This window comes from Leptosomus discolor, chromosome 6 (genome assembly GCF_034619465.1).
Source record: "Leptosomus discolor isolate bLepDis1 chromosome 6, bLepDis1.hap2, whole genome shotgun sequence".
NCBI lineage: Eukaryota > Metazoa > Chordata > Aves > Leptosomiformes > Leptosomidae > Leptosomus > Leptosomus discolor.
In genome coordinates this window covers 45,188,564-45,214,207 of record NC_141396.1, presented here as the reverse complement: position 1 = coordinate 45,214,207, position 25,644 = coordinate 45,188,564, and the positions used below count along the sequence as shown (strand labels likewise).

Genomic DNA, 25,644 nt, shown 5'->3' with positions numbered 1-25,644 from the left:
GCGTTGTTTGGATGGATCTACTTGAACAAAGCACATAACTAAACATTACATAACAGATATTCTGTAAGCTTCAATACCAGAGTATTTTGCCTTCTCTTCAAATCTCCAATAAAGAAAGGGACATTATCACTGACTGACATGAAATTCGTGGGAAAGAAGAAACCTGACATGACTTATCTGTTATACCACTATTTTTTGAGAGTTTCTAGTACCCTTGTATTTTAAAGACTTCTTCTTTCAGACAAATCCAAAACTGGAAAAGTAATCTCAGCATTATTGAAGAAATATACAAAAGGAGAGGCTAGAGTAGTAGATACTAAATTATCAAACTAAGGAAGAACACTGCAAATTTGATCCAAGGACCATGCAAGAGAAGTTATGTTTGGGAAGTAAACCTATGTAGAGGTAAATCCTGTCGTAGTTCATTATGATGTTTAAACAAACAGCTCTTATAAATCTAAGCAAATAAAAGAAGTCTCCCCTTGACAACATGTAGACTGAAGACCATATTAATGTCAAACTATTTTCATGACACTGCAAGTGCTACCTACATTTAGAGAGTTACCATTCATGACAGCTGGAGCTTTCCCACTAGACCATATCCATTTACATTATATAAAAACAAATACAAGAAAATGTAAAGCATCAAGTCATCTGCAAGCAAAATAAACTTTGTTTCTTAAACTTAACTTTCATTTTCCCAATATTCCACATTCAATAATGTGCACAGGTTGTTCAGAAATTTAGCACACGCTGAACCCTGGCTGAGTTGTGGATTTTCAGGTACCAAGCACTTCTGTCATCATTTGGTATCTTATTTAATTTTTTTAGATCGGTGAAAATTATATCCTCTTGCTCATTTGAACTAATAGGTGAAAATTATATCCTCTTGCTCATTTGGACTACCTTCTGAAAGGAATTCAGAGCCATATCTCTGCATTAAACAATCAAAACTGGGTTCTGCATCCCTCACTCAAGTAAAATCCATCTTCAAGCCACAACAATTAAGGAAATAGAAAACATAATTCTATTTTTTTCCTTGACATAAACATCTACATAAATACTGATTTCACAGCAATCACTTATATTTACTATAAAATGAATTCCTGGATTTGACTATACATGCAAAAACTGTGAGAAGGTCTGTATCTAGAGACAGCTGTCCCCTCAGGCAAGATTTTTGTCCAGATCAGAGTCTTTATTTTGATAGTCAGATGATGCTAGACGTTAAATCCTCATGTGATCCCCTTGTGCAAGTAGACATTTACATACCTGTCTTCAATAGTTGCTAAAAAGGCCTGATGCCTACCACAGGTTTGATTTGCTTGAGAAAACGAAACAAATGTATTTCCAATGAAGTAACAATAAAACCCATGTCTTTTCCAACCCTGTCAAAATAAACATTAAGTGATCACATATGTTGCAGCTTTTCTAAACTTCTTTAAAAAGCAAAACAAAAAACTGATTTATACCACTGTCAGCTATCTGTTAGACAAAGGAACATCTGAACTGAAAAAGCCAGATTAGAAACAGGCAAGATCAAAGCTTTTTGAAATGTTTTTCATAAAACAATTTTTCACATAAAGAGATTTTTTAATCAGTGCATTCCTCTTATAAAGGCATGAGAGTCTCTGCTGTGCACCTTTAGTGCTCAGTACAGGATTACAACTAGCACATAGGCATTGTGCAATTGTGAGAATGGTCTTGAGAAGCAAATTTCAGCTCAGCTTTTCAGAAAGGGAATGACACCTCAAACAAGTTTGTTTATTATTAACTGACATTAATACTGTCTTCTGATGTTTTGTTACTCAACCGTCATTAATTCAGGAATGTGTTTACAGAGGAAGCGTTTGCTGTGACCAGCCACAATTCACACAAAGATTCTTCTGATGGTTCTCAATTTCTCACCTATGAAAGACGTTTTGCTACAAGCGTGCACTTAGCTCTCTAGGCAAGGATGGCATCCATAAGCAATAGGATCCCTTTACCTTCTCCAACAGTTGAATATTTGTAAGGCTCCCAGGTACTCTTTTACAAATACTGGGAATAAACATCAAAGATTTCCTCTGCAGCTGTGTAAAGCACACTTGGGAGGAAAGGCAATTTCTTCATGGAAGACAAAACCCCAGTAAGATTCCTTATGACATAACAAATTACAGTAGGTTTTTTGGAATTACTAAGTGTTATGTTACCAGAAGGCGAGCATTACCAAATAAACAATAGATCCACTGGCAGTTCAGAAAGAGCACAATGGATTCATTTTGCTCAGACACTCGTAACAAATTCTTCAAAGTAGAGAGCACTGCCAGAGACCATAGCAAAGCCTTGAGAATAGTATGTAGACAAGCACACCCTTCCTGCTGTGAATAATTTTGAAGAAAATTGTAGGCAGAGCTGAGGAGCAACTGCTGGTACAGGCAGATTCCTCAGGAGGGCTTGAATGCCAATCAAGGAAAAATGGTCTGCTGCAGGGACTACAGGTTTGAGTTTTGGTTTAAGTTCTCAAAAAAGAAAGGAAGCAGCAAGAGCCAAACGGCAGTCAGAGCCTAGACTTATTCATATGTATCATGTACCCCATCTGCCATAGAAACAAGACCCCATCTGTTCTGATGATGACAACACAGAACTATTTTTCCTGTTTTATCTGTCACCTAGGTGGCATTTTCTCCTCTTAATCCTTCCTAGCAGCCTATTCAGATCAGACAGGGTTTTCTTCACTTACTCTCTGGCAGCCCACGTCAGTAGTTTCCACTTCCGTAGGAGCTTCTGACATGGGTTTCCTTTTACAGATGTAGCCAATCTTCTTTTCACAAGAATGGTCTGCCCAAAACCCATCCTGAACATAAGAACAGAACATCACAGTCAAGTGGGATTTATTCTTCAAAAAAGGTGTTTTAGGCTTTCAGGTGTTTAATTATTTTTTGCCAGCTTTAAAAGAAGCAAAACTTACATCTAAGTTCAGTACTTCATTCCAACCTCACTTCTACTGGGGCTGATTCATCACTGACTTACAACTTCTTTGATCATTTACCCTTCTGAAAAGCAAACCCTTGGAGGTGACAGCAAGACACCAGCTTTACAAAGACTACTGAGTTCATAAGCATGCAGGAGGAAAAGGAGATGTCATTCCTCCCCACAGAAATCCAGTTGCAACAGAAAAAAACAGGGAAACTACATTTCTTAGTTAATTTTATAAAACTTCGAAGATGCAAAAAGTTCCTTTTCAAAATTAGAATTAATGTTGTTACTCCTTATTCTACAGATTCTCAGAAGAAACAATTACATTCAGTAGTAGCTGTAATGAAAGTAAGGAAACTCACACCATATTCCTGCTATATGTTACATACATTTGGGTTCAACAGATGAACTAAGGTATTGAGAGAGGAAGAGAAACCCTTGTGCAAAGCACTCTCTCACCTGTGCCTTAAAGACTCCACTTTGGTAAAAGTAAAATCATAGCTGCTGGTGGCAATTTCTTTTTTTTTTTTTTTCTTTAATTTTTTTCTTTTTTTGTTTTCCCCACGAGAAATGTAAAATAATCATCATGGTAATACACAGTCCCTTGTCCACAATATGCAAGTCCTCAAGAGCCTCAACAAACCCCACTTCCAGCAAAAACTCTCCCAAAACTCAACACTACTGTCTACAACAATGAAAAACCCTCGGATGTTCAGCTGGTGCTTGTGTCTTCTCTGTCCTGCGCTGACCACAAGTCAAGTCCATTGGTGGCTATCTCATCATCTCCTACCATTTCTTTCTCAGTCTCACTAGGCTGGTAGGCACTTCAAATAACCATCCAAAACTCTGACCTTCTCAGCCTGGAAAGAATCAGCACAACTTTCACAGACTTTAGACTTCTGCAACATAGGAAAACCTACTCTGAAACTTTGGTCTCTAGCTGCAGGAAGATCCTTTACTGTCTTCCCATGACTGTGTCTTCACTGGGAAATTCATGCAGTAATTTCTAGGGACTTATTACTGTGCCTTAGGAGTTGCCTTTTGCAAATATCTCTCTGTTCTCCTACTTCCTCATTAGCTAAACCCAAACACTTTCTTTAAAAAGAAGGTGGTGTCATAGACAGGGGCAGGTTTTGTTCCATAAAAATAAATGATGGATTCAGACGACTTCAGCCAAGGAGTGAACAACACAAATTAATGTCTGTACTTAGACAGTCTGTACTTTAGACAAACCTCAACAAAAACCAGGGAAAGTCAACTTATAATTATGCTTTGTTTGCTCAGTGGATGGCTGTTCCCAAGAGTTGCTGGGCTAGTGCAACTTCCACAGAATCTGAAGTTACTCTTCCTACTAAGATCAACTCTTTAACAGATATGTATTTTGAGAGTTCAGAAGAACCAACAATAAAATTAGCTTTCCACACAAGTCACATATATGAAAAGTCTGTATATAGCTAAAATGTGTTGTGTTCTTTTTAATCTATAACTATCACAATAGAAATTACCGACTTTCAAACCCAAAGGAAAACCTGGTCTGCTGGTAAGCATCAAGCCCTTAAAATTTAAAAGAAACATTTACCAGTCTGACTTACTACTTGATATAGAAAGCAAGAGAGTCTTCCCATCAAAAAGAATGGTAGAAAAACTAAAGCATAGCATATGGCAACAGCTGCCCTTTCAAAATGTTAAACTGGACAAACGGTAGTACATCATAGCAAATTTCTATCACACTGATTTGCATCACTGTCGCAAAGGTACAGAGTCAAATTAAAATGAAAAGTAAAAGCAATGTAATGAAGGAGGAGTTCAAATAAAACCGCATCTACAACCACCAAATTCAATGAAAAATAGACAAAAATCGTAACACAATGAACAAGTATGTTACAAATGGAAGTCCTTTTGATGGCATTGTTGCATGCCTTACTGTTGTAATTCATTTCTAACTTTCCATTAGCAGCCTGAGGGCACCAATAGACCTAAATGGCCCCCACCATCTCCACCTGGGGCCTCCACCCACCTGCCTGCCCATGGGCCCTGAGGCTCCACTTAAGCTCAGGCCTGGGCCTTCAGTCCCTGTCCGTGCTGTAACAGAACTACTTTTCTCCAGCTCCAGCAATTTCTGTACCTGGCTACAAGTCTGGTTGATTCAGACCCTGACCTTTGGGCTGTCTTTCTGCCTTAATCTTGGACTTGCCTTGTGGTATGGACTGGCCCAGCAACCACTGGCTTCTGTCTGACCCTGGTTACTCTCTCCAAACCTGATCCTGAGTCAGCTGCTTGGCTTGACCTTGGACCCATCTCATCATCTGGCATGTGGGCTCTGGTCTGCCACCAGCTGCCAACCCCACCTGCTTTGCTCCCTCCCTGGGGACAGTGGGAAAGACTGGATGGACAGGCTCTGTCTCTGCAAGCTGAGCTACCACGCTTGCCTTGTGGCTCCTCACCTGTTCAAAAGGAATTGCTCCTTGCTGCTCCCTAGTGCTTCCTGTAGTTCCTGTAGTACACCTAGGTCATCAATCATCGCCATATTCCACAAGGCAGCCTTTTCAAAGCAGACTTTTAATTGTAGGAATACAGTCACTCAGTAAAGGCTTCCACTAATGCCATTGCTAACTGCCTTCTCACAGCTCTTCGTGTGCAGCGCAGATACAAGCATAACATCTAATCCACCTAGACCTCAGATTTATAACCTTGCGTAGAAAAAGAAAATGAAGGCTTCTATTTTCTGCTAAAGATAATATTTCTTTAACATCATTAAAAATTGCTAGCGCAATTTTTTAAGGTAGGTGTATATCCCGTATTCCACTAAAGCAGAAAAAATCCATATGTATCCAAAATGCCTTTGTAGCTTCCTGAAGAAAAGCATTTACATGTTCATGTGCTTCATACTGTAACTTAAAATTTCTTCAAAAAAGCTCACATGCACAATCTGAAAACCAGAAATATGCACCCGTGGCGGTGGCGGGGGCAGTGCCTTCAAGGAAAGCCTCTACTTGCCCGCTCCTCAGGGAAGACAACAAAAAACAACTTTCTGGCAACCTGGAACAGGGATCCTTCCTCAAAAAAGTAACACCTGTAAGACTCCAAAATAGGCTGCTTCAAACAGTAATACCCCCTACTTTGTACTCTTGCATAGAAAAAAGCCCAAATAATAAACTAAATTATGAGATGATTAAGTCAATAGCTACATGACTTCACCTTTCCCTTCATAACAACACAGTCCTCCTGCCTGTTGTTTGCATGAGTAGGTTCTCCACGAAGCCACTTGGTGTACGTAACAGGTGTCCCGTCGCTCCATTCAAAATACATCTGAACCTTGAGGTCATTCAACCCAATCCACAGCTCATCAGCTGGCTCTAAAACATACAGTTAACAAGGTCAGTAACAGTCCTTTTATATGAAGAGCAAACAATTTATTTTCAGGAAGTTTAAAAGGCAGTCACGGAAATTAAGGCTCTTTTTGTATACCCACTCCAGCCATCAGGAAAGGCCACTCGCTGTAGTAACAATACGAGTGTTTAACTTTGTATAAACAACCAAAATACTCTTTTTGTTGAATTATGTTGCAACATAACTAGGTTCATTCTTTTTTTCCAGTTCAAAACTCTTGTAACAAGATATGAATAAACACCTAAATAAATGGTACCTCCCCTTTTCCTCCTACCTTTAGTAGAGCGAAGTGCCTTCTTTTCTAATGCTCAGACACCCAGTGTTGTCTTTTAGAGCAGACAGCCAGAGTACTTGCAAGTTTTCCCAGTACATGTGTTCCCATATTTTATTTCACTTCAGAGGAAAACATAGAGGTTTTCCTAGATACCCTGACAACTTAAAACACTCCTGTGACACTTCTCCCATCTGCTACTTATAGGAACAAGGAGGCTTCCGATTTTGTGCAACCAAGCTGCTGCAAAAAACACCCTCCCAGCCTGCCACTTTAATGGAGTCAACTCTCTCCTGTCTCTTCCCCTCCCTTGTCTCTTCCATCATTATTATACCTAATTATGATCAGCCCTCACAGCTCATCTGTACTGTCCTCACAATCTCTCCCCCAATAAGAAGGGCTCAGATTCACAGGACATCAGGCTCCATTTTCAAACAGGCACCTTTACCTCTTCTTCCAGACTGCTCTTCATATTCAGAAGTCCCCCAGCATCACATCTTTACACTCTCCTTTAAACTCTCCTCTGCTACCAAAATTGAAACCTGTTCCAGTCCCACTGCCCATCATGCTCTTGTTCCCTCCTTAGCTACCACCATCCATGCTCTCTAGTTTCTTTTTTGCTTAGTTATCTGTTAAAATCTTTCTGTCTGTGTTTATTGAGCTCCTAGCACAGCAGAGGCGTCATCCACGGCAAGAACTCCTACTCTGGTGGTCTCGCACCATGGTAATATGAACAATAAACCGCATTCTTCAACAAAATTATTACATCAGAGTCATCTAAATAAGCCATGCGTATGTGGAGCCTCTTCCTACATAACATTTTCTCCTCTGAAGAGGAAATGCTGTCACAGAGTTTTGCAATCATCTCTAAAGCTGGGTGATTAAATACTGATAATTTTTTTCCAGCCACTTGTAAATAAGCTGTTTCCCGCTCTCTCAGGCACGCGCTGGGCCATATTTGTGCTGTATCACATGCTGGACTTCTGTGTAAACATCCAGAATTCACTTCTTTATTCTTCTTCATGTTCCTTTCTGAAGTTCTCCTTTGTGTGTGATGCCAACAAAAGCTCAGCTACTATGACAATACTCATCTCATTGTACCCCTTCTTCCTTTGTTTTATCATGGGACCATGAATTGTTTGGCACAAAGATAGACTGTTGTTCTTTCTGTACAGCACTGATTGCAGCAGAATTCTGATGCAGACAAGATTTTCTAGGCACTGCCAATACATGGTGTTCTCATCTCAGCGATGAGCAAGGGTAATCTGATACTGTCACAAACTGCCTTAAAAGACTTTTTTAGTTGTTCCAATTTTAATTCTCTGAAAAGAATGCTTTCAAAATAGTCTGTTGCAGTGAGTGTGCCATATGTGAGAAGCCTGGTTTCCTTCAGGACTATTTGCCTTTCAGAAACATTCACTTTTACAAAAACAGTGCAGCGCAGTCAGCTCAGGAAAGGTCTTTGGAGAAGGCATTAAACTATGAAATAATCTCCTTCCAAGGAGTAAATTGAAAATACAACTAATTTCCTTTAGAGCCTACCTTCTTTCAAACGTCCAAATGTCTCATCAAGAGGTCCCACCTTCTCTAATAATCTCCTTTGAAAGAGTAAAAGTTTCATGCAAGAACAACAAATCACTCTTTCAGGAATGTGAGGACAAGCCCAGGTTGCCACGGAGTTGGCTAGGATACAAAACTACGTATCGGCTATTATGTGCTTGCCACTCCAAGACTGATTGCTGTTACACTGCAGCTCAAAGCAGCTTACTGCACTTTCAGAGAAGGAGAAACTAACTCACACTTACCTGGCGCTAAAAGCACACACAGGATCAGTTACTGCAAAGACACACACACAAGTGTGAACATGCTGCTTCCATCAAAAAGCAGTAACTGACCCTACATGCAAAATCAGGTTCATGTAAAGCAAAAGCAACCACAAAATTCCTCAGCATCAGCATGGCTGCATCTCTCCTAATGAACACACAGCATCTGCCGCCTAACTTGCCTCGAATGTGTGCTCAGAAACCGAGCACCTAAGTACTATATTTAATTTGACCACATTTGAATCCGCATACTGGGACAGACAGCTGCCTTTTGCAGAAGAATTACAAGCAGCGTGACTTGAAAAATAAGGACATGGCAGTGCTGGTAATAGGACCCAGATCTTCCCAAACTCTTTGACCAATAGATTTTGCTTCTCCTCCTCTATCTTTGCAGACCAATAGTAAAAATCCTTTCAGTTTCTGAAAATTGGTTTAATCTGTATAAAAGGAGGAATAAGCAGAACCTAAGAAAGAGGAGTTTGGGGTTGATGCAATACACAACATTGACCACAGCTTTTCCGTGACAGTACTTTGTTTAGTTTTTATGCTCTCATTTTTTTTCTTCCAAAGATTTTTTAAATTTAAAATTTAACTCCTTCTGCACCCTGTGATCAGGATTTTTTTTTTTAACAGTCTTAATAGGTAAGACATATTCAAAAGTCTTTATTTTCTTAGTATAAATACATACATATATATATATATGTTATTGTAAAAAAAATACTAAAATACTCACGGTACCCAAGTTGAGAAATAACAAAGCTGTACTCTTCAACATTATGGATGCTCGCCAGATCCCCATCCTCTTTCCTGCAAGATGTTAAGGCGTCTTTCCATATTTTGGGTTCCCTGTGAATTATGTAACAGTGACCAGCATATGATATCCATTGATCAGGACATCTAATAGGCACATTAGTCTCTGAAAAGAAAAATTACCATGAAGAGTTTCAGAATTCTATTCTTGACTTAAGACTGAAAATTTAACAAAGATTTAACAAACAAATTAATTATATATTTTCTTCACGAAGAACAGCAGAGCTGAAAAGCATGTACAGGGATAATAATCTGCATGCATGATTAAAAGTTGAAACTTCTATATTTCTTTTAAAGAACATTACAGTTGCTAACAAGTGCTCTCATGTTGTGAAAAAAACTAAAAATTACCATAAAAAACACAGGTTTAACTTTTATATGTTTACACACATATTAAAAGCTACGGTTTGTAGAGCTGTGCTTTATCATTTTTCTACACTCATGTCAATATTCCTCCTACATGCTGTATAGCTATGTGCTAAGAATCTGGGCTTGCAAAACATATTTGTGAGGGTAATTATTTTCCCCAAACCTTAGGCATTTTACGCATTAGCCCCGTTTGCTAGACTAGCAAAGAAAAAATAACTGGTTCCACAGGATCATGAGAGAACTCAACTAAGAATACTGCTTTTAGGAATCCTTTTTAAAAGCTTCATTGAGAAAATTATAGTGTCAAATTAAATGATTTATGCTTAAAACTTGCTTGTAAAAGCTCAACAGAACAGCACAGGAGTAGTGCCAACAACCACATTGCTGTTCAGCAAACAATTGGGAGGAGTGCCACCTGAACATATAATACACAGAATATTCCTATTGTGGAAACAATTTGTGATACTTGCAGCACTTTATTTGTAATCAGAAGATGGGTTTACCAAACACCAATATACAGAGTAGAACAAGGACAGCAGGTTTGCAGAAATTCTGTTGGCAAAAAACCTTGTGTATGTCAGGGAAGGAGAAGCAATGTGGTTGTGCATAACAGTGGTGTATATTTTGCAGAAATATTAAAGTAGGCATCCAAAGTCACGACCAGTTGGGTGCAGGTTGCAAGCACATGCCCTCATTCAACAAGGATATGCTGATGATCAGCAGATACTTCGTGTCACAACACAGACTTCTAGCAGAGCTACAAACAGTGTCTGCTCTTTGCAGACCTGCCTCAAAGAAGTGCTGCCATGTTCACACAAAGTTTAAGTAAAACTGAACTTTGTCACTGCAGGACAAGGGGCTCAGTCCTTGGTCAGAGCCCTGTCAATCCCACCGCAGGAGAGGAAGAACTGGAATAGAGAGTGGGGGAACCCCAGAAAAGTGAATGGTGGCTTTGGGAGAAATGAGAGAGGACAGAGGTGGCAAATGCTGTTGTAGATGTTAGTCTGATGCTTCAGACAGCTGCCTAATTTGTCCTGTGTCTGGTCCCAGTGAGTCCACGAGAGTCTGTTTTTCAGTCCTAAGGAAACAAAAACTATCACTGTAAACACAAAGCAGCTATGGCAGGGTGGGAGAATCTTTTGCTCCTAAATCCAGTGACAGCAGGGAATTTTTTGCAGACCACAAACCAAGAAAAGTAGTTGACAGTCTAGTTTCTTGGTGCAAGCCTTATTGAATGCCACAGCTGGGGATTTCTCAGTAAGAAAAAGGTGTCTTCATTTCCAGCATTCAGCAAAAATGAACTCTGTGCTTCCCTATTCTCCTTTTAAAGAAAATACCTGACAACACAAAGCTATACACTCTATTTTTTTTCATTCTAATGGAAACAAGTACTACTCCCTGAACTTCATTTGGCTTAAGCAAAAGAAGGAATGCAAATTCCAACAGATAAGATGTAACAAAGGAAATCACATTAATATGTAAAAAACGTTATCCAAAATGTCGAGCTGACGAATTTACTGTGGAATAGATCAAAATACAGAAATGAAGTTTTTAAGTGTAGAATGGTTATTCCTCAGAGAGCAAATACTTGTGTAAACTACAAGCTTAGCTTCCTGAAGTGATTGACTTGGGTGTCTAAGAGGGTGAAAGTACTAGCCAAAGTTTGCCTTGTGATTCAGGCATTTAAATTTCTCTCTCACATCCATCCTCTGTGGTCTGATAATAGAGAGCTCACACAGCAGTTGCAACAGTGACATTAAGAGCATTTATTTCCTCTTAATCGAACGTTTTATGAAACATTAGGAAACAATACTTTAAGATCACTACACCTTGTTGGATCAGGATGAAATCTATTTTGGCAGTCACTTGGTGGAGGGAGACAGAAAATTCAGCTAAAAAATAAGCAAGGTTTGCAGGTGAAATGAACAGGTTCCTGCGAATCCACTTTGGCATGTTACAGGGCAGATGCTCTGAAGCCGAAAGCCTCCGCAGCACTCAGCCGCACAGTGGGGCAGCCCTCTGATGGAAAACACCTCAGCTACCAAACCCTGAACAGCTCTGGGCTGCCCGAAAACCCTCATCCACCACAAAAACAGATACTCTGTAAAGATTTTTCTCTACTTTGTTTTGGTCACAGGCATGATTATTTTCTATTGTAAAGTGTTCTGTCCCACAGTCCCTGCATACTGCCTTGTTAGACTCAATCATAACTTCCACGGTTAAAATTTCAAAGGATTGCTTCAATCCTTAATGCTAAGTGCATGTATGAATTTGCGATTAATTTATTTCTTGACGCGGGAGCCCTAGTCAGGAAAACATCATCTGCCACGAGTTTTCCTTTACATCATTAGAAGCTGAGGGTACTTAACACCTTGCATGATCGCATGCTTATTCCTTTTATGACTTCCCCCCACAGGACATTTTGGAAAGTATTTTATGAAGCGAATCACTGCCAATCTCTGGTTCATCTATCAGCATGTTTACTCAGCAATTTCTGTACAATTGAAAACTTTTGTCTCATTTCTGTTCTTCCTCCAAATTACTGGTAAACTGTGGGGCTGGGGGGAGAATCAAAAGCCTAATGCATAAGAAAGAAATGGCCATTAGACCCCCCCCGAAAACTGAATTTAAATCTAAATAATATAGAAGCCAGTATTGAATTGATAGTGTCAGTGTTTAAGAATTGATGTATGAAACCTGAAAAGCTGAGCAGTAGCCAATTGAACAATCTAAGACAACCTATATAAATGAAACTATCTGCTTATCAGCTGTATACAAATACTAACAGAACTTTACATCTTAATTTAGGAAATAATTAAAATATGCACTGACTCCTTCTCAGCTATAAGGCAACAAATATGCTTGATCTCCATACTGAAGTTTTAATCTAATTAACATTGATTTCACTGATTGAAATAAATATTGATTTCACTATTTAATTAATGAGACACTAGCTCATTTTTGTGGTTTTTTCTCTTAGAGATAAAGCAAAACGAATTAGGCAGAAGTCTCTGTCCTAAGTGGTTTTGACTGGACTGGTTTTATATTGGCAAAACCAGGAAAAACATTAAAAAACCATGGTTTTTAAGCCAAATCTCAAACACTGAGTTTCCAAAACATCTGGTTTGTCAACAATGCATATTAATAAATGGACTGGAGATCCAGAGAAAGTTTAGCTTTCTAAAACCTATACAAAATAATGTCAGTGGATTTAGGAGATACCTGTATGTCCTGAAAAAAGAAAGAAACTTGGAAAGAACAGAATGAAGGAGGGATGAAAGAATGGAATAAGTTACAAGGTTTTTATAGTACATGGAGACATAACAAGAGAACAGATCTAAATTAACCTGTGAAAAGTTGTCCCTGTTTTGTCTTTCCTATGTACATTAGGCAAGAATTTCATTTCTTCTGAAAAAGTGTCTGTGTATATGTAATTTAAATAATTTTATAAGTCAAATATTTATATATACACAAATAAATGATTTTCTATAAATGCATATCTATTTATAAAATATATTAGTATATAAAAAATATTTAACTCTCTCTAAAGAACTTTGAAAAGTTCCTCTCATCCATTACAAACTTGCACTGGCAACCTACCCTGCTTCCTAAGTATGACAGCAAGGAGAAATAGATTAGTTTCATTGAGTACATGAGGCTTTAGATAATTACATCCTTTTTTTAAAAAACAATAAATTATTTCTCTTTTTATTTTATGAACAAAATCTGACAGTTCTCCTTGTTTCTGGAAAAGAGAACTCCACCATTTCTGCAATTTAGGACTCAAAGCTACTGAAGAAAGATGACTACACAGGAAGTAGGGAGGCCAGAACAAAAAGGAAGTACACACTGTTGACTTTTACAGGGAATCTTGATCAAGCCACAGTCTGCAGAGACTTTTGCTTGGTTTTACCATGTGCAATTAAAAATACCTATTAGAATTACAGATAAAAACCACTGGTCATTAATAATTTGTGAAGGTTTATTACCAAACCTACCTGTAGGAATAATGAAAGACTCTAAAGTAGCATTTCCTCGTTTACAAATATAGCCAAGTTTTTGATCACATTCTCTATTCTCCCATTTAGCACCTTTGCCAGGATTTAATGCTGCACAGATTTTTCCAGGTTCTGGAGAAGGATGTCCTTAAAAAACACCAACAATTGAAAACAAAACAAAACCTCAACAACAGCAACAACAACAAAGTAGAAGCACATCATGGTTACCTCTCCAATTACTCTCCGTTCTAATCTGTCCCATGCTTTAATTCTAAAATACATTAACATATAGACAACCGTGATTCTCCATAGTCCTTTAGACTGAACGGGGCACTTCATTCCCTTAAGAGAAATTTTTTCTCAGCGACCACAAGTTGAGATATTTATCCAGTTCACAATTTAACAGCTTCTTCACAGGTTCAAAGTCTCAAAGGAAGGTGTTACAGTGCACCTATTTAGTTTGTTTGGGTTTTTCCCTTTCTAAAAGAAGAATACCTAAACTCCAAAGCACGATCTTTAGGTGAAAAAACTGTTCAGTAAGCTAGCCAAATTCTGTACTTAGCAAAACAGTAAAGGCAGAAAAATAATAAGTAATTATTTTGCTAACGTGAACTTCTTGTCCACTTGTCTAAACACTATGACAATAGCAGGATATTTGGATATTTTCAGTTGAAGATTAGCATTAGCACTAACAGAAACATCTAGAAGAAAAGTAGAACCTGTAGAACAGAATGAATTTCTGCAGTAAACCAGATGAACTTTTCAAGATCTGGTCCAATGTGATTAAAATGAACGTGGATTTTCTTTCATTTCTGAACACAGGCCACTATACCACATAACAAGCAAGTGTCAGTACTGCTCAGCAATAATCACAGCAAAACAATATTTTTTAGTGCGCAAGATTGTTCACTGAAAATTTTCTTATCTCGATATATGATTCGTGACCTTAGATTACAGTTAGTCTTATATTTGCAGTCATGTTATATCTTCCTCCCGTAGGAGAAAAAGATATGCTTACTTCAAAAATACAAATTTAAATTGTTTTAATGCACAGAAAAAGTTCAGTGTGGGCAGTTAGCTCTCCCAAATGCCCAATCAGCACAATTTTAGTGTAATGTTGATAACTTAGTTCCCATGTTTTTCTGTTATTTATTTAGGGCTAGTGAGATGGAAGAATATGAAGGTACCACAATTCCTTTTAAAATACACTAGTGGAAGAACAGTCAGCTCTTGCACATTCATGGTAATGGGGATGAGACAGAGGTAGGCTGACCAAAGTAAAGCCATGAAGGAGATAGCACAAATATCAAATAGGTCATATGGAGTTAAGGGTATTATCTTCAAATTAAATTAAGGAACATAAGGAGTTAAAGATAAATGGAACACATTTTGGTTACACCAAAACCCATCTCATTCTTTACAGGACAACTGAGAGTTGTCTGCAGTTTTAACAACTGTGAAATGCTCCCCTTGCCACTTTGGCTCCACCTCACCATCAGTTTCCCCCTTCTTCATCACAAGCAGATCTTCATCAGTGTACTTGGATGACAGACCTATAAATGCCTTCACAGCAACTTGCAGTTCAGCCTATCTGTTTCCCTTGTGTGCACACTCCATTGGAGAGCTATTTATAAAGTAGTTCAATTCACTCTTCAAAGCTCACCTACTCAAGAGTTTTGTCCACCTAAAGTGTGCTTTTGGCCTCATCTACGCAAGGAAGCCTCTGGGTGCTAGGATGGAGTGTGTATTTATAGTCACTGCAGATTATATACAGATGACATGCTCAATAAAGATAAAGAAGAGTATTTACATTGCATTAACTTCAGACATCTACTTTAAATTAGTCTCCAAAGGCTTCCTGAATAGCCAGTGCAAGGGAACAAGGATCCTGTAAAAAGACACCTTAGCAAAGACACTCTGATAGTAAACCAGAAAAGCACCTCTTCACCGTGCATAAGGACAGCACAGAGACTAGCTTGTTAGTAATGGTACCAGAGTTCAACATCAACAACAGTGTGAAGTAGCTGGGTTTGCTTCAAATTAGACTAGCCTAACATGTTCAGTCTCATATGTGTAACTGCCATGGGTAGGTTAATCCTCAACGAAAACGAAAATCTAATCTTTAAGCAAATAACCAAAACAAACTGGAAAGGAAAGGAATTAAAAAAAAAAACAACAAACAAACCAAAAAAAACCCACCAAGAAACAAAACCCAAAACATATCTTGACTAGTCTAATCTCACAAATAAAGACACTTATAGAATCAGATTTATTCTGTATTCATATAGAAATAAAGTAAATAAGAAGATATACAAATGAAGTGTAAATAGATGACTTTTAAAACTTTCCTCTGGATTTTGAGGATACCATTTCCATTGTGAACAATGAATTAAGCCCAGTGTGTATCCCCAGCATAAGGGCCATTACTCACAGTGTTTATAGCCACAGTCAGAATCTTTCAACACCAAAATAAGCTCAATAATTGCAGGAGAATAGAGCACTAGAAAATACATTACATGATGACCAAATTTTTGCCTTTTAAACTGAGTAGCAACGTATTTAACCTTACCTGGAACCCAATTTAAGTATCGAAAAGGAGCACCACCAACCCATTGCCATCCGCTGTTGAAATTCAAACTGTTAAGACCAAACCAGAGAGCAGCATTCAGTTTGCCAGTCAAACCTAGGTAACAGAGACAAAGAGAGATACTGGAAGTGCACAACAAGAGCAAACACTTTCTCAAAACTTAACAGATAAATTCTAGCTAAATCGTTTGCTTCTCTTTTTTCCCAGTACGAGTTTTAACAACTTTTAACCTTTTAGTTAAGGTGGCTACATCAAACATGCAAAATATGTCACCTTACACAGGTCACTTTAGTTTTAGAGTTTCCACATTTTCAGGTGTGGAGAATTTCGTTACAATAGAAAACAAGATGACACTTCTACATGCTCTTTGTAAACCAATGATCATAAATATGAAACAAATCCTTTTTTTTTCCAGAATTATAAAATATTAAATTAATAAGGTTGCACAAATATCACAAAACCAAAAATCAGGTTTTTAAAATGAATCATTAATAGTTTCCTATTGTGTATTTTCTCTTCACTTAAGAAGTGAGTTTCAAATTTACAAAATATTGTGAAGCAAAAAAACTGTTCACATTTTATGAAACTACATTAAAATGCAATCATTCAAAACATCATCTTTTTAACAGCACATCTTGTACATTTTTCAGACTCATCTGATTTCACTTCTTTAGCCAATGATAAGTCAGGCTTCCAAAACCAGTTCCAACTTACTGTTCTAGTTCCAAAAACCACTTAGAAATACCATGCTTATGTATGGTCCTGCTGAATTCTCTAGCATTATTTATAGTCATTATTAATCAACGTCTCCCTCTGCCTTTCGTGTAAGACTTGGAAGCCCAGCTGGATGACTTCTGATTTTTTTGAAGTATTTCTGCACAGCTCACAGAAAATCATTGTGCAATTTATATTACTTATTTCTGCTTCTACCAATGGCATTGTGCCAGTATGTAATTGTGCTTTATATATTTTAGCTGTCTTTGACACCATGACTACGTGCAGCCCCTGAAGCATGGCAAGGTTAAAAGGCAGTTAAGCACTGGAAAGGACTGGAATGTCATACCAAATTTGGCACCAACACATTGGTGTGTTCCAGTACTTCTACACAAACAAGCTGTGGTTAAGACAAGCACAAACTGAGCATGACAGGAAATCCTGGTACTGCTAGTGTGGCTGTAGGATGAAAAACTGATTTTCACATACATTTGGCAGCCATATCTACTAGTTTGCAGATAAAACACACCTACTAATAACTCACTCCTACAGGTTGATGCCAGATTGCTCCCTTGGGCATTAATTTCAACAATAATCTCATCACACTCAGTAAAAAAAAAACAAAACAAAACAAAACAAAAAAAAACCCAAAAAAAATGTGTTTTGATCAAAACCTATAATTAAAAAGAAAATTTAGACAGAACAACTGTTCATAGCATTAAAAATACATTTATCATTCCTCTAAATTTGAGAAATAAGGATTTGATGTATGGACTATTAGATTGGAAGGAATTGGCTGGATGTCTGCATTCACAGAGTTACAGTCAACGGCCTAATGTCCAAATGGAAACCAGTAACAAGTGGTGTCCCTCTAGGATCTGTATTGGGAATGATACTATTAAATATTTTCATCAATGACACAGACAGTGGGACTGAGTGCCAGTTTCTAGATGACACAAAGCTGAGGGGCAAGGTTGATTCGCTTGAGGGACGAGTGTCTTGGCATCCAGAGGGTCTTTGACAGGCTTGAGAAGTGGGCCCGTGTGAACCTCATGAGGCTCAACAAGGCCAAGGGCAAGGTCCTGCATCTGCGTCAGGGCAACACCTGGTATCAGTACAGGCTGGGGGATGAAGGGATTGAGAGCAGCCCTGTGGAGAAGGACTTGGGGGTGCTGGTGGATGAAAAGCTGGGCATGAGACAACAATGTATGCTCACAGCCCAGAAAGCTGACGGCATCCTGGGCTGCGTCACAAGCAGCATGGCCAGCAGGTTGAGGGAGGGGATTCTCCCCCTCTGCTCTGCTCTGGTGAGACCCCACCTGCAGTGCTGCATCCAGCTCTGGAGTCCTCAGCACAAGAAAGACATGGACCTGCTCCAGCAGGTCCAGAGGAGGCCATGAAGATGCTCAGGGGGCTGGAGCACCTCCCCTGTGAGGACAGGCTGAGAGAGTTGGGGTTGTTCAGCCTGGAGAAAAGAAGGCTCCAGGGAGACCTTAGAACAGCCTTTCAGTGCTTAAAGGGGACTCATAAGGAAGATGGAGAGAGACTTTACCAGGGCCTGTAGTGACAGGACAAGGGGCAATGGTCTTAAACTGAAAGAGGGTAGATTTAGATCAGACATAATGAAGAAATTCTTTACAATGAATGTGACAAGACACTGGCACAGGTTGCCCAGAGAAGCTGTGGATCACCATTGTTAGAAGTGTTCAAGGCCAGGCTGGATGGGGCTTTGAGCCACCTGAGCTAGTCGAAGATGAATCACTAGATGAATCCCTTCCAACCCAAACCACTCTCTAATTCTCTGATTCTATGAACTTACATAGTACAACATACACCTTGTGGCATAGAATAGTTTATCTTCCAACTGATGTAACACATACAAAATATTTCCTAATCTATTTAATAGGCTAACTAGTGGACTATTTCATGCGTGTACACAGGCTAATAAGGTAATAAAGAGGAGACTGTCTCATTGTAGAATGTAAATATATTCAAGTACAAACTCAGGAGAGAATTTTCTCAGAGAAGTTTGGAAATGACTTCAAAAACCACTGGAGGAGATAGAAAATAAAGCAAGCTATTTGTGTGTCCTTTTGTTTATTAATTCTTTTTCTTTCTTTTCGTATTTTAGCACTTACTGAGGATATGATATCTTTAATGAGATAAGCCAAAAATGCTGACTAGTACACACAACAAGTGGAGGACAAAAAGGGTGTGATCTTGGTATCTACATCTTTGGTTTACAAACTATTTTGCATTTTCCTGCATTCCAACATTCATTCCTTATTGTTCGCATTATTCAAATGATGTATTTTTATGTTACTGTAAGTTTCTGGCAATATTTAATCAGGATAAGATAATCATTATCTGTCTAATTTTTTCAGCTGGATCATTCAAGATAACAATTTAAATCTGTTAATTACCAGAATTGAACAAGTATTAGTTTTCAAGATGGAACATGCCATATAAGTGTCTCTGTTACAATAATGCACTTTTTAAAAAAACCTGATGGATAATATTACCCTACCTGTCAGGTATGTTTGTTCATGCAACTCCGTGATGCTTAATAACTCCGCCTTCTGTTGTTGACAGCTTTTTCTTGCCTGGTGCCATTTCAGAGCTGCCTCAGAGTTTATCTGGTACTGGACATTAGTTAAAGGATCCATATTCCACAAGGAATCAATGCTATTAACTGTAGGGAGAAAAAGAAAAGTTCTAACTGATGATGAAGACGGAGCCAGATAAAATATAGAATAAATTGCACAGCAAAAATACACAAAACCTAAGCACTGCTCTAGAAAACTGATTTAAAGGAGTCTTGAGGCTCTCTAATATGCTAGTAAATCCAGGGCAGGGCTAAGCCATGACAGCCGTGTTAGACAGAACACAGGTAATGAAACAAGGTCAGCATTTTGTCTGGTAAAACAAAGCCGCTGTTTAAGGTAGAAGGTGGATGGCTGAAGACATGCTAAAGGGTTGGTTTGTCACTGTGGAGAAAATGACTAAAAACTTCCAGACTCATGCTAGCTAAGGTTTATATCAAGCTGACCACTTTTCTGAAACAAGAAACCTCAATATTTTACTAATTTTGGCTACTATGTAGAGCAGTTACGGATTTTCTTACTGTGATAGAGGTAATCAGACCCAAGCACTGAATGCAAAACTTACATTGTCAGCATCCGTCTCACACTTTCCTGCAATTCCTGTTATGACTTGCGCATGTATCGGACATACCACCACACTTTCTTCTCTGCCACGTGACCTGACTGTGATCTCCTTGAATACCTGAACTTGGCACATTTAGGCAATGCCAAACCAGTGAAAACGTCACCCAGGAGGGCCCAACTTTAGAAGCGGTCCCAGAAGGTACCACACTCCTTACACTGCTGCAGTCTCTCCTGGCTTGTCTCAACTGAATCCCCACAACAAGCAGCAGAAAACAGTATGATCTTGCTCTGTCGAAAGCAGAACACACAGAAGGCCCCAACACTAAGCTAAATATCACATAAAGAGATAAAAGTTGCATGACAAAAGTAGAATATAGCAGAGGTCACTGTATGTCTGCTGACAAAGGGAAAACAACTGAAATTCCTGCAGCCTATACCAGTTTCTCAAGTTGCAAGCTGTGAAAAATTTGAGAGAAAGAGGTCTTTTCCTTTTCCAAATTCAGAGAGCTCAGAGAACTTCAAGTGTGCAAAAATGAGGAAAACAGTACAATAAACAAAAAACTCAAGACAAAGGGTGATACACACTAAATGTCAGCAGGTCAGTAACCAGTTCCACTTTTTCCTTTATTAAACCTGATAGTCTATAGATAATATGAAGTGCTTACCCTTACAAAAAAAATAAAAATAAAAGTCAAATATAACCTACTGTAATAATGACATTTGACTAAAAATGGAAACTTTCATCCCATTACCATTATCTGCAAACCAACTTCTGTCCAAAATATTTTTTGACTATCAGAAGGCAAAATTTCTTCGCTACACTAAGTTCTATAAGGCCATAAATTCCTGTGCACAAGCACAAGCCTGGGATAAAGTGAAGATTGCAAAAATAGTAAAATCTATAATTCAGTAAAGAAAACTGTCTCTGACTTGATAGAAAGGGTTTTATACATTTTGTACAATTATTACAGAGGAAGAGGTAAACAAGTCTCAGGCATTCATCCAACCTTCCGCCTCACTCCCCCAGGCTCCTAATTTATAGCTGACTTGAATATGGTGCTCTCCTGTAGAACTTTGGTCTTTCATAAAAATAAAGTTAATTTCTGAACCTTCGAAATTTTGTTTTTGAGATATTTGAGTTCTATGAGGTCAAATGCTTTCACAGAGCAGGATTTTGGAAACTCTATACGCTATTGTTTAAAGCTTAGTATCCTCAGAGAAACCAGATGATTAATCACTTTTCTGAAACAATATATTTTAGCATCTAAACTAAATTAATCTGAAGCCACACCTGTCCTTAGTACATAACTGGAAAAAGAATAAAAAAGCTGAACTTTATTCCTACACAGATGCATCCAGCATGCATTTTTTGTACACACTGAAATTAGTGAGCACTAGCTATTTCCACTATGATTACTATCAAAATCCCAGAAGTACAATATAGTAAGTTGGAAGATTTCACTCGTGTCTTTGAAACATCTCAGTCTCTAAAGCAAAGCAAAGGAAAGCAAACCAAAAATGCATTGAATTTCAGGTATGGCCCCTGGCAGACAAATTCAAACTTACAGGCAAGGCATAAAGTCCTGAGCAATGCAGACATTTATGACACTTATAATTTAAAAAATGTCAACATGATTATCATATCAAAATACAGTATTTCTCCTGAATTAGGAAATGGAATAATCTTGAGAGATTTTAATTTCAAAATTGTAAGCTGAAATCTGGTCTTTGACAGTAAAGTGTTCTTGTTTGTTTAGTTATCCACCCAAAGCAAGTTGGAGTCTCAGTCCAACATCCTTGGAAACTGCGTGAATAGAATCATGGCAAACAAAAACGGAATAGAAAATCTTGTTAGGCAGTCTATAAAATAACTCCATCACTTCCTCTCTGAGCATACAGTAGGGAAGGAATCTCATAATAAAGACACTGCAGTTTATGTAAATTTATAATATTCTGTGTAAAGACATAAAGCTGTCAATAGTAAAAAAGTCTAAATTGTACTAAACTTCATTCACATGCTTATCTTCACTTAGATATCTTTTCCTAAAGTGTTCCTCTCTTTCTTTTTCCTAGACAAATTTGTGAGGTCCAAAGTCAGGTTGTGAGTGCCAGATTATTCAGAAGCATCACCACTGTTAACCCCATATAACTTAGATGACCAATTCAACAAGTATTTCAAACCAGACATAAAACCACAACGGAAAACCCTTCAAAACATCTTGAAATACCAGCATGGGGAAAAAGCCTGTCATAAAAAATAAATTCAGTATTTGTGGACAAATACAAGGATGTAGATTAGCCCAATAATTAATATACCAGGCTAAGACTATTTATATTTCCTTATTCTCCGCACTTTTTGTTTCCTTCCTAATCAGCTGCAAGTTTTATGCATCACTTATAAGGCTTTCTAAATTCTTCACAGAAATTCTTTCATCTGCCAAGAAAGGGGCCCCAATGGACTTTTGCCCACTTGAATACAGCTGCAGGCACACCTCATGACTCACTCTCCTGATGGTCTTACACTGTGTAACCTATCTTCTTCCCCAGCACCTACTTTTATAACACAGTGCAACATACAGCTCAAAAAGACACAGTGTAACTCGTAAAGAACCAGTATTTCCCAGGCTACTAAAAATTGTCTGGTGTAGCAGCATTTCTCAGTTTCTTCCTATGAGATTTAAGCTTCTACTGTCACTGTATCAGCATCTCTTCTTAAAGCAGCAAATAAAGGGTCATACTCATAGTTATGTCACCTCCACTGGTGAAACTTCTACACGTCTACTGAGTAAAATAACTGTTCTAAGTATACTCTTATGCCCTCTTCATTTCGAAGAACATTCAAGACGGTTTTGTTCACAACAAAAAAAAATGACTGGTTCAATCATGATCATTTCACTGTATGTCCAGGCCTCTGTATTCACAGCTGTAATAATCTGCATCACATATCAGCACCTTTGCTAGCCCAGACAGTTTAAAAAACAACAAAATCTAAACCACTTTAATCTTATTAAATAAAGTTTAACAAACAAAGAGTTAAACATTCTATGTTTAAAGGTACTGTTGACATTTATTAACTTATCACTCTCTCATGCAGCACATCCCTCTTTCATACAGCTGACTAAAACTTCTGCTACCACAGCCTGTCTCTCATTAAAATATACAACCCAAACTTGAATATTTTACAGTCAATACTGAAGAATCAGGAAGGAAACATGCAGGCAGTCAGCATAAAGCAGCTTTTTCCAAAAACAATCACAGCCATCTGAATGGATTTCCTTGAATTATGCCAAAGAATTAAACAAAATTTGAATGATGCCTCCCATTTGCTGGACTCAAGGAACACTAAACAGGTAGCATTCTTAAGTTGATCTTCCATGTGCTGTATTAATGGGATTCATATCCCAACACATTTTTAATATCTTGAAAATAATACTGGCACAGAAAAAAAAACAACACCATGCAATTTTTATTTGTCTCAAATAATGAACGCAACATTCATGGAAATCAGGCAAGGACACAAATACTTCATCACCAAACGATTTAAGATCAGCCCAAACTGTTTTCTTCACATGAAAGGAAAGACATATTTTTCTCCTTATCTCTGACTGCGGTCAGCTGGATCTTTACAGCAAAACACAACAATAAAGAGAAGGGAGGGAGAAGTGCTACCTCTCTCAGCGTGACAGAAGCAGCAGCTTGCAGACAAAATGCTTTGTACGTATTTTACAGAAGTTCAGAAAAACTTTATTCAGAATTAAAAGAATTCAAATACATACAGGCAGATTACTCCCATTTACTTAAATATCATCATTTCTAAATAAAGTTCTGTATATTCATAACACTATGGTTGAAACTACACTTAAACCAGGGAATTGAGAATGTAAGTACTTCTCCTTGATTTTAGATACAGAACTACGCAGTAGCACAGAGATTTGGGGAAGTAAAAAGTTCATGTAAACTCCTTTATGTTTAAAAGGCAACTCATTCTACAAAGTAGTCTTAATTTTCAATTAACCTATATTCTAGCTTCCAATTCTGCTGCCAAATTTCTACCCAGCCTTTTGCATATGCTAATAGAACATCTTTACATCTAATTAACTTTCTATTTAAGGAAATGGTGTACAGATTCAAGCGCATGATTAGCACACTTTCACCTGGATGTAGTTGGTCAACATTTTTATGCTGAGCCCTACATTTGCATATTTAGGTAGTTCCTAAAAGGACACCAGGCTGAAAGGAGGCAAAAATGCACCATTTCAAGCTCTATTTTGTACAGAAGAGCATATGAGGACACCAATATTTCCAGGCAGCAGAATCACGAACATACAAAACTTACGTTTCGATGGGCAAAATCCATACAACTTGTCGACATCAAAGTCTGAAGTGGTTCCACACCAGAACCAGCCATCTGATCTGCCAGCATCTGTGCACTCAGCGTACCATTTATCACCAAATTTAAAAGGGAATACACAAGGTGCTCCATCAGCATTTCCTTTCACTGTGTAGGTATCTAAGGAGACACAACAATTTAAAAATGTGTAAGCAGTAATAAGCATGAGATACAGATCAGTTCAGCTTTATGATCATATTAGAGCATATTCTAGCAAGTAGAGCTTGCCACTTTAGTATACAAACTGTACTAGAAGTGGGATATTGGTGATGTTGCTCTCTAGATCTAAACTGATACCCGTGTCCACAATGAGACAAATTTTTGTTGCTTATGGAAATCACTGACCTGAACTGACTGAGCCAACACAAGTATGTTCCCATGCTAAGTTTTACATGCATTACAATCAAAAGTATAAAATCCACACAGTTAAGCAATTTACTTTTTAAGGACAAACAAATGCTGATTCTTCTGTCAATAACCCACTCAATTGCTGACCATTTCAGACAGGGAAGAGCACAAACAAATAAACTTGAAAGATACACACCACAGACTGTCTTCAATATACTACGCTCAAATAACATTTCCATTGGCATCTAAAGAAAATTTTTGTTTCATCAGAAACCTAACTCAGTGAAACTCACTGAAGTAACTAAAGCAGTTTTCTGTGTGTCCACATGTAATGTACATGCATGGATGGGAGGACGTGCAGAGGAACACTACTTGTCAGGGACCGCTAGAGAGGTGACATACCATGGTCACTGTCTCAGGGAGCTGCTAGAAAACAAAGGAGAAAGGAATAGCAGGCCATCACGCCATCTCCCACCTGCCTCCTTTCACATGATTTGCTTTGCTAGGGTTCCTTTATTCTGCCTTTAGGCCAAGGACTAGCACTGCTAGCACTGTAATCAGCCATTGTGTGAACCACAGAAAATGCACCCACATCTCCCTCTGTGACCATTTCTGTTTATCGAAGAATACTAAATGGGAAGCGAAACCTTTTCCCAGGTACTTATGATAAATATATGTACATATGTATGTATGTATCATACATAATTTTTTCAAATTTAACTATTTAACGTATCTTATTTCTTTGTCTAACACTTCAGCACCAACTCTGATACTCACTTCAAACACCTAGGAAGGCATCTTCATATACTGGAGCTGGAG

At 38.1% G+C, this 25,644-nt stretch overlaps 1 protein-coding gene across 2 annotated transcripts in view; it reads right to left on the bottom strand.

Moving 5' to 3' along the window:
* The window catches only part of LOC104351814 (macrophage mannose receptor 1), a 58,109-nt gene that overhangs the window by 27,644 nt on the left and 4,821 nt on the right, over positions 1–25,644 (bottom strand). For both annotated transcript variants that reach the window (XM_086466764.1, XM_086466763.1), the window contains exons 3-10: positions 24,424–24,597; positions 19,448–19,612; positions 16,189–16,302; positions 13,620–13,766; positions 9,176–9,358; positions 6,157–6,314; positions 2,723–2,836; positions 1,273–1,388 (exon numbers count right to left, since the gene is read on the bottom strand). In XM_086466764.1, coding sequence (XP_086322890.1) covers positions 1,273–1,388; positions 2,723–2,836; positions 6,157–6,314; positions 9,176–9,358; positions 13,620–13,766; positions 16,189–16,302; positions 19,448–19,612; positions 24,424–24,597 — 1,171 coding nt within the window. The remainder of the gene's footprint in view (positions 1–1,272; positions 1,389–2,722; positions 2,837–6,156; positions 6,315–9,175; positions 9,359–13,619; positions 13,767–16,188; positions 16,303–19,447; positions 19,613–24,423; positions 24,598–25,644) is intronic.